Here is a 13,465-nt window from a genome sequence, read left to right on the forward strand (position 1 = left end):
TGATGTCTGAATGACATGTTAATACAACAAGATTTTTAACAAAAAAAATAAAATAACTACTAACTCCAAAAAGCCCCAATGAAACAAAATGAAACAAAATTCCAGCATAAAGGCTGGAAAAAGGAAGGATCTTTGTATTTCATAAGTTGTATAACTGTCTTAGGTACAATCAAAAAATGCACTGTAATAAACCATAGAAGTGACAAGTGATCCTTTGGACTATGAAGCTTGCATCACAATTTCTTGTTATCTCTCCCTATTCAGCAACAAGCATAATAGGACCATCTATGGCTCAGAATTTTTGATTGATTTTCAGGCATATTTTCATTATTTTCTAAGAGAATTAATATAAGTACAAGTGTGCTTGAGGGCTGGGTTCACTGCAACCTTGTGGTGGAGCCATCTATAATTTTCCTCTAAAATCAAGGGTACCATGAGATTTAAATGAACGGGAAACTGTAAAATCTTCTAGGTTTTCATTGAAAAGGGGTTAGCTAGCAAGAAGCAACTCATGTATTTAAATAGAGAAGACATAAATGAGCTGGATGAAGTTGAAGAAATTACATCAAAAAATGCTGTAGGCTGCTTGCTGCAAGCCTGGATTTTCCCTTCAGGCTTACTTTCTTCTCCATCAACTATGGGTGGTTCCTCAGGTTGCACAGAGTCCATGATGTCTTCATTAGCATCTGAAGAAAGGCTCTTCCTTTCCATCACCCACAAGCAAGGTTTGTCCCTGCCACAGTAGATCTGAGGATACTTTTAAACCTCCCTGCAGACTCGCAGCCACCCTGACTCCCTCTGACCAACACGTAGGACAACGCCCCCAGGCTGAACAGGCTCCATCACTTTCAACAAAGGAGAAGTCTCTCCTTTTTTTTTTTTTTTTTTTTTTTTTTTCCCAGAGGTGTCCTGCAGGGTGAAGGAAACCAAGCCATGGCCAGCACTCCTTCCTCTGACTTCCGCAGGCTTTTTGATGTTCAGCTCTGTTTCCTCCCCACCCTGATCCCCCACAGGGAGGAAAGGGTGGTGTGTGCCGGGGCAGCACAAGGCACAGCTTCAACCAGCAAATGATGTGGAAATGTCATTTCTGTTGGAATGTGTTATTTAATGTTCTGCATGGACACGTCTCTAGATTAGAACTGATCACCCTGGAAAGTAACCTTCTTGCCTCTATTTATTTGTTGAATACACCCAGCGGGAATTCCAGCCCCAGTGTATTTCGGTGTGGCCATAGATACCACTTGCTTGAAATGGGGAAGCAAAAGATGTGGGGGAAGAGGAGCATGCAGACTTTATGACTCCAGTTCACTCAGGTAACAGCTCTTCTCCTTTTGCTCTTTAACTTCTGGTCTTTAAGAACATCTGCATCTGGCGCTGGTAGAATTTTTGTCCGAAAATTTGAGTGAAAGATTTGATGCCAAATGAAAGAGTCTGACTTAGCAATATTAGCAATAATTCTCAGGTTTTAACATTCTCTCTTGGTTTAGTCTCTTTTTGGGGGGGAGTCATCTTATTTCAACATCTGCTGGAAATATTTAAGTCACTTGATTTTTGACCCCCAAAAATGTTCTGTTAAGCCTTTTATTCTAAAAATTCCTCTCTATTCCTTTTTTTTAACAACTATACTGTGAGAGTGTGTATGTAAGTAAATAAGTAGGCAAACAAGTAAACCTTATCATTGCTCCATGTTGGAGCTGGACCACAAAAAGAAAAAGAATGTTGCCAGAACACTTGGATTCTCTAGAGGTTTAAGCATTCTGTTGTCTTTATCAGTTTATTGCTATAGCAGAGTAATTATGTGAACTGCAATAATGAAAAGCATGACCAGAAATGGAGAATGGAATAACCATGGTAAGAGGAAAATGAGAGAACAGGTTGCCCTTTCCCCCACCCCCAGGATAAAACATGAGGGGGAGGTACATCTTATTTAGAAATTTTGAAGAACAAAAGCTCAGTTGGGATTCATTACTAATAAAGTATCATGATGTTATTGTTGCTGCTGTTGTTGTTACTGTCATTATAGCTGTAAAGCAAAAATACCATCAGATGCTCTTGGCAGCACTGGACCTGTTTATGAGGGAAAGAAAAAATAAATTAATTGCTTAGTGTTTTTCTCACTGAAGTACATGGGGGTCAGTCAATGCCTGAGATGCTTTCTCAACCACAGACCACACAATACATGACCTGGGTGAGCTGGCAAACTCTCATCTTCAGGGCCATCACCTTTCTTAAAGAGCTTTTAGCCTTACTGCGTGAAACTATGAATGTGTCCTTGATGCCTTCTAGTCACATGTTGCCTATGAAATAGGCTCTGATCAATCATTTCTCCCTCAGGTACATGTACCTGGGGCTGACATTGGTGTTGGGCACGGTGTCCATTTTCTTCAGTGTTGCTGTCCTTTGGGTACTCTGGAAAAGTTCTTCTCCACCAGACGAGACCCTCTCAGCCAACGGGGAGAGAGGCGCCTGTGGGACAAAGAGCAGGAGAGAGAATTTTGTCAGTAGTGACCATTTAATTCAGACAACTTACTGGCCAGAAAGGGAGACTAGACTTTAGGAAGACTGAGATTTCCACCATGGCTTACCCCAGTGAGTGGTGTTCCAGGTGAAAATTCATCAGTGAAACATTATCTTAGTATCCACCCTGAAAACATTCACCTTCCTGTAACTATTACAGTAAACACCAAAAACAAAGACAACCATTTTATCTCACATACAGCTCTGAAAACACTGCTCACCATTCACCCTGCTGAGCCAGAGCCACTCAAATGAGGGGGTTTGCTACGGGGGGAGGTGCAGCTTGCTCCCTCACCAAGAAGCTGGTTTCGTGGTTGACCCTCAGCCCCATCCCTCATCAGCCTGGAACAGCTGCTGCTGCCCCCAGCTTCTTTCTGTGTGCAAGGGGCAGTGGGGACACTGAAATGCATTTCTCTCTGCTGTGGTACTATCCCGAGAGGAGCTGGTGTACCAAACCTGACCTGGGAACCTGGAGGGCACAGGGACATTCTGCACACAGCGCAGCCTTGCAAGCGGTGGGGCACGGGGCAGGAGGAAGGGGGTTTGCTGGAAAGATAAATCAGCTACAGGCTCTGGGCAGCTTGTGAATTCAGCCCATGACACTGAAGACAGCCATGTGGTTAGGCATGTTCTTTTTCAGTTACAGCAAGAAAAGTTGCCATTGCAATCAGAGACCACAAGAGTGTTACCAAAAGGAGACTGGAATAAAAATAGAGGGTTTTTTTATGTTTTCAGCAGTTTCTTGCTAATTGCTAGTACTCAGTGTGCTGAATAATTCCATGCATTTTATACAATGTAATAGCACCATGATACAAGATACTTATGATTTTTTTTAAAGCTATAACAAGACAGCTTGGGAACAATAAAATGCATTAAAAGACCAGGTGATTTGGAGCTGTTCCTTTTAATTTGATGTATTTGCTAGTTGAAACTTAGATATGTGTCCTAGTACCTCTTTATATATAATTTTTGCCATTTGAAAATATTTGGTATTAAGTAAATTCGGGGCAGAGAGTGCAATGGAGAGCTGATTAACATGAAACAAAAATCTCAAGAATGCTTGCACTGAGAAAAATAGTTGTAGCATCACTACAAACCATGTCCATTAAAGCAATTAGAATTTTAGAGCACAGCATCAAAGGCAGAACTTACCCTTCATCAAAATATTGTGACATCATATGTCACATCACTTTCATCTTGACAGTGACTGTAGGTACCCTACTGCCAAGCTGAGCTTGCAGGCCAGAGGCAGATGTAGAGCTTCTCCTGTGGGACACATGAGGAGAGGCAGATGTGTAAGAATGGGAATTACTAAGCTTTATCAATAATAAATATTTACAGGGCACCATAGGGAACAATCTAATTCATTTAATAGGAATACCAAGAAGTATGTTGGTTCAGCACCAAATATTTGCAGAGGGTAAGGATTTAAGCCCACCACATGAGATAATGCGGTTGTCAGAGGAAGGGTCAATGCCACCCACTATCTTCCACTTGGATGAACCTGTAGACAATGGCCTGGAATATGAGACTGGTCCTCTGTCCCAGCTGTTTGTCCTCCCAGGTGAGTGTCAGAGGCTACAGGCAATGGAGTGCCTCTCTGTTGGAGAGGAGTAGCTATTTGCTTTGCCTTGTATAACTGGATATTGAACTGAACAAAACAAAACAAAAAAAAAAACCTGAAATAATTAGAAGGCTTGTGAATGTTGGGATAACTGAATCATTATGGCTAGAGTGAGTCACAAAGATTGGCATTCCCATCTCAAATCTCGTTGTCATAAAAACAGCAAAAATGCCAAACTTCACTAGCACCCAGGAGTAAAAGAGCTGCCTGGGGCCTTCCGTAGCTTCCTTGGGAGGGCATTTTTCATAGCATCGACCTGTCAGATCCAGTGAGAGACAGGGATGACACAATTTAAGTACACACTGGAATAAAAAAAAAAAAAAAAGAAAAGTATATGCATTTCACTCAGTGGTTGCTGTTGTGTGTGTGTCAAATGAATGAGAATGATTCCTAATCCGCAAGTCAGTCCTGGTAGGGTTTATGGCAGGGACATTGCTGGCCAGCAATGCTGAAGCTGCCATGGAAGCAGTTCTGCACATGCCCATCAGCAAGATGGTCAGGAAAATTCACTGGCCTACAGGACAAAGAAAGAAATTAAGAGGAATGAAGATATCCTACCCTAATTCGGAAAGAAACATTAAAAAAACCCAAACTTGTTGGGTTATTATCTAAGCTTATGTATTTAAGCCTGTACATAGTGAAAAATTCTTTTAAAGGATGGACTTTCATGCCATACCCATTTCCATTACAAAAGAAAAGAAAAGGAATACTATAAAGGATTTGTTTCAGTAAGTCTTATTTTCATTATGGTTTAAAAATGAGCACTCTTTTCCTCTCAACCTTTCGTAGATCAAGTGGAGTAAAGATATCAAAATGAATACACGGGCTGAATAATGATATGTTGCCTCATTGATGTGCTCAAAATAATAAGAATGATGTATGAAACAACTATTGTAACATTTTTACATAGCAGCATGTTTGCTTTCATCATTGACATTGCCAGTTTGGCTGATGATGTAACACAATTTAGTAGCTTGAAACGTGCAACTTAATTCTGCACAACGTTGTTAGGAAAAAGGCTACTCCTTTCTACATAATGCAGTACACAGACTCACAAGTAGCTAAGTCACAGGGATACTTAAAAAAATATATGTAAATAGAGAATTATCATTCATAATTATGAAAAATATGAAGAAAGTGAGCACACTTGTTTAAAAGAAGAGCACAGGAGGATATTGAAAGTTAGCAAGTGCAGTATAAATTAACAGAGTTAATGTTTCATCTCACCACCAGTGGAATTATGAGGATAGAAATATGCACATATTTAAATAGTGACTAAAAGAACAGGAAAAAATGCATTGAAACTGCTTTAAAGTGTAAAGACCACCTGAGAAAGTTACAGGCCAAAAATAAGAAAAAGAAATAAATCCCAAGAGAATGAAATAGCATATGAGAAAGCGTGGTTATGTGTAAAATTACAAGGATGACCAATAGCAAGAGAGATTACATCAGGTTACTGTGGAAAAAAAAAAACAAACAAAAAAAAACCCACCAAAAATCAAAAACCACCCCGACATTAAAAACCTGTAAGTGGCATGACAAGTGTTGCTAGGGGTCAGCTTCTCACTGTCTCTTCCATGACAAGTACTGGGCAGCACCAAACTGAGATAGGAAGAGGGGACGTTCAAAGGAAGCAGCTTCTCACACAAGGGATGGGAGACTTGGGAAAACCTCACAAAGACACTTTGTATACACAGGTTCTAAGGGACAAGGGGTAGCTACAAAAAAGAAAGAGCTTCATGGGCCATGAGGTGTGGGAGCACTGCATTTGGTCTAAAACTCCCTGCTTTTGCCTCTGGGTTCTGATCAAGACTTTTTTTGTGCTTTAAAACAAATTGGCTATTGGGAGAGTAATAGACATATCACATTTACTGCTGATTCTCCTTTTCCCTGAGCATTCTTCTTTGGCTACTGCCTGTCCGGGCTTTGAGGGCATCGATGGCTTTGACCTGCCTCCCCTGGGACCCACCTCTCCCAATGGGCCACATACCCCATTTCAACTCCAGACTATATATGTAGTCCTGATCTGAGCTATTTTGGAGGTTTGCATGTGCTGAGCCCTCTCCCTCACTCTTCCTGGATTCTTGGCTGGATTTCCAGGGAAGTCCTAGGGTCTGGCTTCTTAACTTGCCATTTGCTGACTGCCACTGGCCTGAGGCTGGGAACAGTGGCTGTTGCTGCCTCAGTTTTGCTGACCCTAATGAGGTGTTGAGTGCAGAGTCTCCCACTTGTCCCCCTTTGTAAAGCAGCCCCTGTCAACATAAACCTTTGGGCTACAGAGATCACAGGTCTGATTCCCTCTTGTACCCTGCAACATCCCCTATCACCATATTGATAAACATTCTTTGGAAGCACTCTGACAGCAGATGTCACACATGCTGTGTGAGGCAATTCTTCATCCACCTCTGAAAGAAGATGCCTATAGTTACCATCAAAATTATAAGAGCAAGAAAAAGGTGGGGGCCTTTAGTGGTGATTTAGAGTGCTCCTTAAAATGACCTTAGGCAGCATGTGGTTCATATCATCAGGAGGTTGGTTAATCAACAGCTCATCAGAGATCAATATAGTTAATTGCATTCTGAAGTAAGTAAGGGAAGGATTTAGTGTGGAGCAAGCAGAGCACTTTCTCACAGCTTGATGTTGACCCAATCAGGAAACTTTCACATGGCTGTTGAGCAAGGTAGCTGAAAGGTGATTTTAGATGATAATAGTGAAAACCCTCTCCTTGTGATGCTGGCAATTCTAAAAAAGGATGCTGAGAAATGAGAACCGGTTTAGGGAAAACCCTGTGAAAGTGCTATGCAGTCAGCAAAAATCTATTTATTTAATTCAGCAAACAAAGATAGACTATGCACTAGTGCCTGGAAATGAAACAGGACAAAACCACATTAGCAATAAGACACTTTTTTTTTTTTTTTTCACCAGGAAAACTGTCTTTGGGATTTTACAGATTATTCTGTAATGTAGTCTTTAAATCAAGACTTGACCTGTCTTGTAAAAGATCTCCATTGTAACAAAACAGACAGCAGCTTAGTGAAGTTGTGTTGTATATAATGCCAGGTATTACACTACTTGAACCATAATAATTTTTGCAGTTCTTATATCTCAGATAATATTCCGTACCATGAGAAGGTGATTGTGGTTTTGCCCTGGGGGCTGTACCTGAAGTATGCATGGTTTTTATTGCTGTTATGTTGTGAGGCAACACAACTTTGGGCTAACTTCTCCAAAGGCCTAAGTACTCTCACTTGTCAATGACTTGCACACCTTCAATTCTGTGCCTACAATAACAACTCCAAACCCAGCTGCTGATTAAGAATGAATGTAAAGAGAAGCTGTACAATCATCATTAAAGACTATCCTTTGTATTTAAATAGAAAAATACTACATATTATTGAAACGGGTCGTCCTTATCTACGTTTCCCCAGACACATATATGATGCATATATCATTGCCAACATTTTCATTAAGTCCTTATGGAAGACAAAATCTTCACTGAGCTGTGGAAGGAATAAATTGCAGCCATCAGCTAAGATGGTGACACCAAATTAGCTTCTCAGTATGCTTTTTTTTTTCTCATTAGCTCTACAGCAACAAGCTGAAACCAGAGCACCAAGAAACCTTTTCCATTATTGGAAAGGTTTTTCACCTTCCCAGGATTCCTCTAGATGCTTAATGTTTGCTTAGCTCTACAGCATCTCTTTGACTGATTTTGTTAACTAAGAGTTAAATTTTAAAATACATTGATTTTCTTTATTTAGGGATTAGTGTCCTGAGAATAAAAAGAGCTCTAATCAAAGCTGCCTACTGCAGTTGGCCTCTGCCTGGCCAACAGCTCCCTGCCACTGCTGGCTCACTCCTTGCTACTTGATGCCTTGCCAGTCACTTCTGGTAGGAGTCTGCTGCCATCCTCTGCCTGGAGGAGTCTGCAACCAGCTCCTGTGGTAAAGATGATTCTTAGTGTGGCTTCTATAAGGATTAATTTTATTCTCAGGGGTAATCAGCAATTACCGATCTCTCAGTGTTCATATTAAGGGGATTTTTACTATCATAATCCAATTTGTTCCCCATGAGTGTAAGCTACAGTCATACATGAGGACTTAGATAAAAAAAAAAGAATGAAATATGTATCTCTTTTTAAGGTGTGAGACCATAGTCTTTGGTTTGACTTCAGTATTTTCCCATCTTCCATTCTGGTACTTCTGATCAACAGTTCTTTGTACAAGAAGTCAACTTTGAATGTGAATATTTCCACAGTTTGGACAGCAGCAGTCTTAGTATAACTTAATTCTTACCAGTCATAAAGAAAGCAATATAAAAGATACTTTAATTCCTGAGAATTTATGAATTAATGGTGTATACCAGAGTAGGAATAAATGTGGAGAAATTACTTTTCTGACTTCAATCATAATGTAACACATGTTTTTTTCTCTGTAACAATGAATGAAGACCCCTCTTGACCATATTACTGATCACTTTGTCATGGAAAACTAAAAATAGTTCGGCATAAAAATTTATAAGTAAAAGGAATCAATAAAATACCAGGAGAGGTCTATTGATTATAGAACAAAACCATTCTTAGGCACACAATGGATTGGTGACTGGGAACAGCCAGCATGGCTTGATCAAGGGCAAATGAAGACCTGTCCAATCTGGTTGCCTTTTACAATGGGATGACTGGTTTGCTGGACAAGGGCAGACCAGTATATGTTATTTACTGGATGTTTTGCTAGACGTTTGACACAGTATCCCTTATTATTCTGGTACCAAACAGGTGTGGGTAGAAAACTAGAAAATCTGAAATTGTCATCTGCAGTTCAAAGCCAAGCAGCTGATGACCAGTTCCTAGTGATGTTCCTCAGCAATTAATACTGAGGCTGATAATGGTCAACAACTTCATTTAAGTTTTGTTGAATAAGACTGGAAGTGCTCTCAGCAAGTCCATGTATGACCCCCAACTGAGGAAAGGAGCAGCTCGTGCTGGAGGGAAGAATGGCAGAGGAGGTTTGAGAAGCTCATTTGGAGAAATGAGCTGACAGGAACTCATATCCAGCAAAGGAAAATACAAAGCCCTGCACCTGGGAGAAAATGAATTTATCCGCAGAATGTGTCAAGGGAGTCATCTAGACAGAAATGTTTTGTTCAAAAGGAGCTTTGGGTCCTGATAGTCAGTGAATGAAGCATATGAGACTATTACATATTAGACTACAGATATTAAAGACCACAAGTTCTGAAAAGTTATTGTTTCCCTCTGTTCAGTATTTTTCAGGATGCATTTGGAATGTTGTGTCTAATTTGAGGTTGTCCAGAACAAGACAGACATTGATCAGAAACTGAATCAAGTTGAGTGAATGATGGATCCCACTTCTTTCCTCAGTTACCTAATGGTATTATACAAAAGACAGTACCAGACTCTTCCCTGTGCACAGGTGATACAAAGCAAAAAGATGAGAGGCAATAAACACAAATTGTCACAAAAAAGATTGCAATTACACATTTTTACACACCTACGTACACAAGTTACTTACTGGATGAGTGGACAGATAGTGGCCCATGTGCCAAGGGAGGCTGTGGAACCTCCTTCCTCAGAGATTTCCATCCAAAACTCAGCTTCATGCGACCTGAGCAACACCAACAAACTTTAAAGTTAGTCCTGCTTTTAATGCAGAGCACTCGACCAGGTGAGGTCCAGATTTTCCTTCCTGTCTAAATTATGCTGTGATTCTAAGATTTTCTCTCAGCTTTTCTCTGAGATCGCTTTCTTTTGGATGGCATCCCAAACTTTGATGACACCAACAGTTAAGACCCGTGTATTTTAGGTTTCTCAGCTAGGCAACAGTCTGTCTCTTCAGTTTTCATTATTGTCATTAGATTTTTAAATATATTATGCACCACAACCCAGGTTCACTTTTTGAAATAATAGTAAAGACATAAAGTTGGATAGAATGGTTAAGCAGAGGAGAGTCTGGTTATCAAAGAGAATAAAGAAGAACAAATGTGAGAAGTGAAAACCAGTCATATGGAAGGTGGCACCGTTGATGGTAAATAACAGGAATTTGTGCTCCAGGGTAGGAATTCTTTGCTGGAAATTTTTGAGAAGATCAAGGGTGGACCAGTTGATCATATATAACTAGGAACTACCCTTAAAAAGATGCTTTCTGAAAAGGCTATGTGTTATCTTAGAACATATCAGGAAAGGTAAGAATAGTTAATATTTTAAGATGTGCTACTGGTGAGATCACACCTGGAATCCTTTATACATTTTTAGCCATGTGCATTGATGAAATATGGATCCAAATAGAAGGTACTGTAGACAAAAGCTCCAAGGATGTTGTTGCAGAATAAAGACAGACAGTTTCCAAGAAATTAAGTATGTTTAGCTTGCTTGCCTAGCAAAACAGGTTAAAAAACTGTGCTCTCTTCATTTGTGATCAAAGTTGACCACCAAGTATCAGATTGAGAGAAAGAGCTTTTGAAGCCAAATAACCCTGCCAGTTCAAAACCTTAGATCTTGACTGGAAATTAAAAGTTTCCTATTCATCCAAAGACCAACCTTTTGCAGGAACTTTTTAAGTGGATGGAGTGGGATGGAACAACTTTTATTGTTCTTAAGGCAGGGGTTGGCCTTCTAACCAAAGGTGCTTTTCAATTTCCAGACCGGATTTGTGATCTGGATTTCTCCTGCATTATTATTTTATCATTTTACTCATTTTACTGAGACTTGCAGTTGAATTACTCTGACGTAGCAATTGGTAATTTGCAATTAGTAGCAATTGCCATCTTCTCACTGATGATGATGTCTCTCATTCTAGGAAGATAAGGGGAGCTGTCTGGCTGAGAATAGCAAAAGCCATGAGTGGTGCGAGGTACTGCTAATTGAAGGCAAAATGTAATAAGGTTTTCCAAAGATCAGCATTATTTAAGTAGTCTGTACTTGTTTATAGCAAATGAAAAAATGGGGTGTGGTGACAGGGAATGGCAGGGACAATGCCATTCCCTGCAATGGCAGGGAAGGGCACATAAACTACAAGAAACAGAACATTTTGGTGTAACATCCAGACAACCAGTTCTCATAGTTCACATGATTTAAGTTCACTTCTTTTTTTTTTTGAGTACAATTGATTTCAGGAATTGGGAATAATGCACAAAAAGGACTGCAATCAAATAACATACCTGTCAGGAAACCAGTTCAGGTTTCCTTGAACTGAAGCTGTAAGAAGGTAAAGGGCTGCTCCAAAGTACACAGAGCCCCAATCTACTTTCACTTTGGATTTGCCTGTGCTGCCAATAGTAATGAACTATAAATCTGACCAGTCTTCTAAGCACAAGTGTTTCTTGACTGCACAATTTGTTCAGTATACCCAAAACATTGCATTTTCTCTTCCTGCAAGTTCTTTGCTGGCTCTGGCACATCTTAGCTGAATGAACTTTAGCCATAGACTTTGAAAATAAAAGTTCACACCAAAATAGATTTTAGCTATCAGTAACCAGGAACATGACTAAAGTTGGGGTGCCCCATTTTTTAATTCCAGGAAGGTCTGAACTATTATAATCTTGGAAAGGTGTTTCACAAGTGTGTACAAAAGGAATACACCTGCACATTATCTACCTAATTAATTTTTTACCATTGTGGATAAACATGTATTTTGGGACCTCTAACAGAGGGCAGAACTGGGAGGAGACAAGATTAAAACTGTCTAAACCATAGTTTGTTAGAAGTTAATGATTCCTGTACCAGGTACCAGTTCAGCTTTGCTTAAGGAGAAAAAGCTCTGTTTTGAGAATTTTGTGGGAGTATAAGTGCTGTTGTGGATACAGAACCTAGGTAGGAACCTCTTCAATATTCTCTTTGTTTGCCTTAACTTTAAAATATTGTCATATAGTTTGCAGCTAAATTACATTACATGTGCAGTAGTAGTTGTGTTTCCTGTGACCAGTAACAGCAGCAACTTTCCTGTTGTACGTCAGTGCTTGAATGCTGGCATCATACATTTATGTGTGTGTCTTTGGGGAGCAAGCATCATATGTCCTGAACAATGCAAGCAGCCTTGAGGCCTGCACAACAAACACTATAATATTTATTTTTCCTATTCTGTTAACTTAAAAGGTCTTCTTGTGATTCCTTAATGTATTTAAGAATTAATAAGAATTGCATTGACACTTCAGTTTGTGTGAATCAATGCATATCCATAAACTACTGCGTGAAATGTGGCTCTTGATTTGTGATTTCTGAGTCTACTGCATGGTGGTGTAGCCCCTGAGAGTGCAACTGTGGTGAGAAACAACTCAGGAACTTGCAATGTCTGTGCTGGATTCTAAAAATTCCTCAGTCATTCTATTGTTTTTTTCGTAAGAACCTTCAAAGCTTGTGGTGAACCTTGGCCTTCGTAATCTAATCTTGTCTTGGCCTCTGTAATCTAATTGCCTGTTATTTGTGCTGAGGTGTTTAAACTGGTGCTTTTATTCATTATAATTTTCATATAATTAGGGAGTAAAAAAACAAGCTTGAATTTTTTTTAAATGAAGTAGGCCATGGCCCCTATAATATATACTCTGAAGAACCATAGAAATTTGCAGTTGTCCTCTGGAAGGCTGGCTGCTGGATCCTGGAATGATCTCAGTAGTACTTTCCATGATGCTGTGCTCCAACACAGATTATCCACACTGATTATTAGTGAAGACCCTTGATCTTCCACCACCCAAAATGTTTCACAGAAGACACTGTACTGAGCACAAGATCAAATGAGGTTGTCAGATATTCCCGGAGAGTGAGGAAAAAGTGAATTGGAAAACTCTTAACTTTCATTCTCACAGTATGGCTTAGGTTTTTTGCTGGTTTTTGGGTTCTTTTTTTTGTTTGTTTGTCTTGTTTTGGTTTTTCCCCTTAAGCTTACTTTTAAGGAGAGGATTGTTTTCTTCCCTCAGGAAAGAAGCCAGGGTGATTTTTTTTTTTTTTTTTTTGCGCTGATTGACTACCTTAACAATACCAATATTTCATTTGACTGATTTCATCTTTCAGCAAATGCAGCCACCTCAACTACTTCTACTACAGCAGAATGGGTTGTGCTGGCAAATTATATTAGCTTTAGAGTAGTCATACTGCTGAGAAGACACATTTGGGGCAGAAAGCTTCATACTTTTCTTTTGCATGTAACCAGACCTTTGCTTTATTAAATATGGAAAATAATGTTAATGAGGTAAATCTAAAATAACAACTTCATCAGCACCTGAAATTGTCAGGCTTATCAGCTAATGTATATTGACATCAACTGTGAATTGACTTTTTATCTTTTTTGCTAATCTTCTTGTGGCATGGCATTTCTC

General features: G+C 39.6%; 2 protein-coding genes and 1 long non-coding RNA gene across 7 annotated transcripts in view; 2 read left to right on the forward strand and 1 right to left on the reverse strand.

The window, feature by feature from the left end:
* LOC139791164 (solute carrier organic anion transporter family member 1C1-like) overlaps window positions 1-3,405 on the forward strand; it is a 27,517-nt gene extending 24,112 nt beyond the window's left edge. Inside the window, exons 14-15 of the mRNA XM_071733065.1 lie at window positions 1,196-1,313; window positions 2,335-3,405. Coding sequence (XP_071589166.1) covers window positions 1,196-1,313; window positions 2,335-2,557 — 341 coding nt within the window. The 3' untranslated portion in view covers window positions 2,558-3,405. The remainder of the gene's footprint in view (window positions 1-1,195; window positions 1,314-2,334) is intronic.
* Window positions 1-13,465, forward strand: part of LOC139791163 (solute carrier organic anion transporter family member 1C1-like) — a 67,630-nt gene that overhangs the window by 32,106 nt on the left and 22,059 nt on the right. The window contains exon 2 of one of the 4 annotated variants that reach the window (XM_071733064.1): window positions 11,946-11,966. The gene's annotated coding sequence lies outside the window, so the exon portion shown is untranslated. Of the gene's footprint in view, window positions 1-11,808; window positions 11,967-13,465 lie in introns of those variants that run through there. The other 3 variants (XM_071733062.1, XM_071733061.1, XM_071733063.1) reach the window with 3 other exon arrangements.
* Window positions 1,752-11,669, reverse strand: LOC139791165 (uncharacterized). 2 transcript variants are annotated; one of them, XR_011723805.1, is made up of 6 exons: window positions 11,315-11,669; window positions 9,670-9,762; window positions 3,670-3,783; window positions 2,586-2,668; window positions 2,345-2,466; window positions 1,752-2,067 (listed from the first exon to the last, which is right to left on the reverse strand). It is a non-coding gene; the product is annotated as an uncharacterized lncRNA (long non-coding RNA). The 2 variants fall into 2 exon arrangements; XR_011723806.1 differs by lacking the exons at window positions 9,670-9,762; window positions 11,315-11,669 and adding an exon at window positions 4,002-4,113.

This window comes from Heliangelus exortis, chromosome 1 (genome assembly GCF_036169615.1).
Source record: "Heliangelus exortis chromosome 1, bHelExo1.hap1, whole genome shotgun sequence".
In the NCBI taxonomy this organism is placed as follows: Eukaryota; Metazoa; Chordata; class Aves; order Apodiformes; family Trochilidae; genus Heliangelus; species Heliangelus exortis.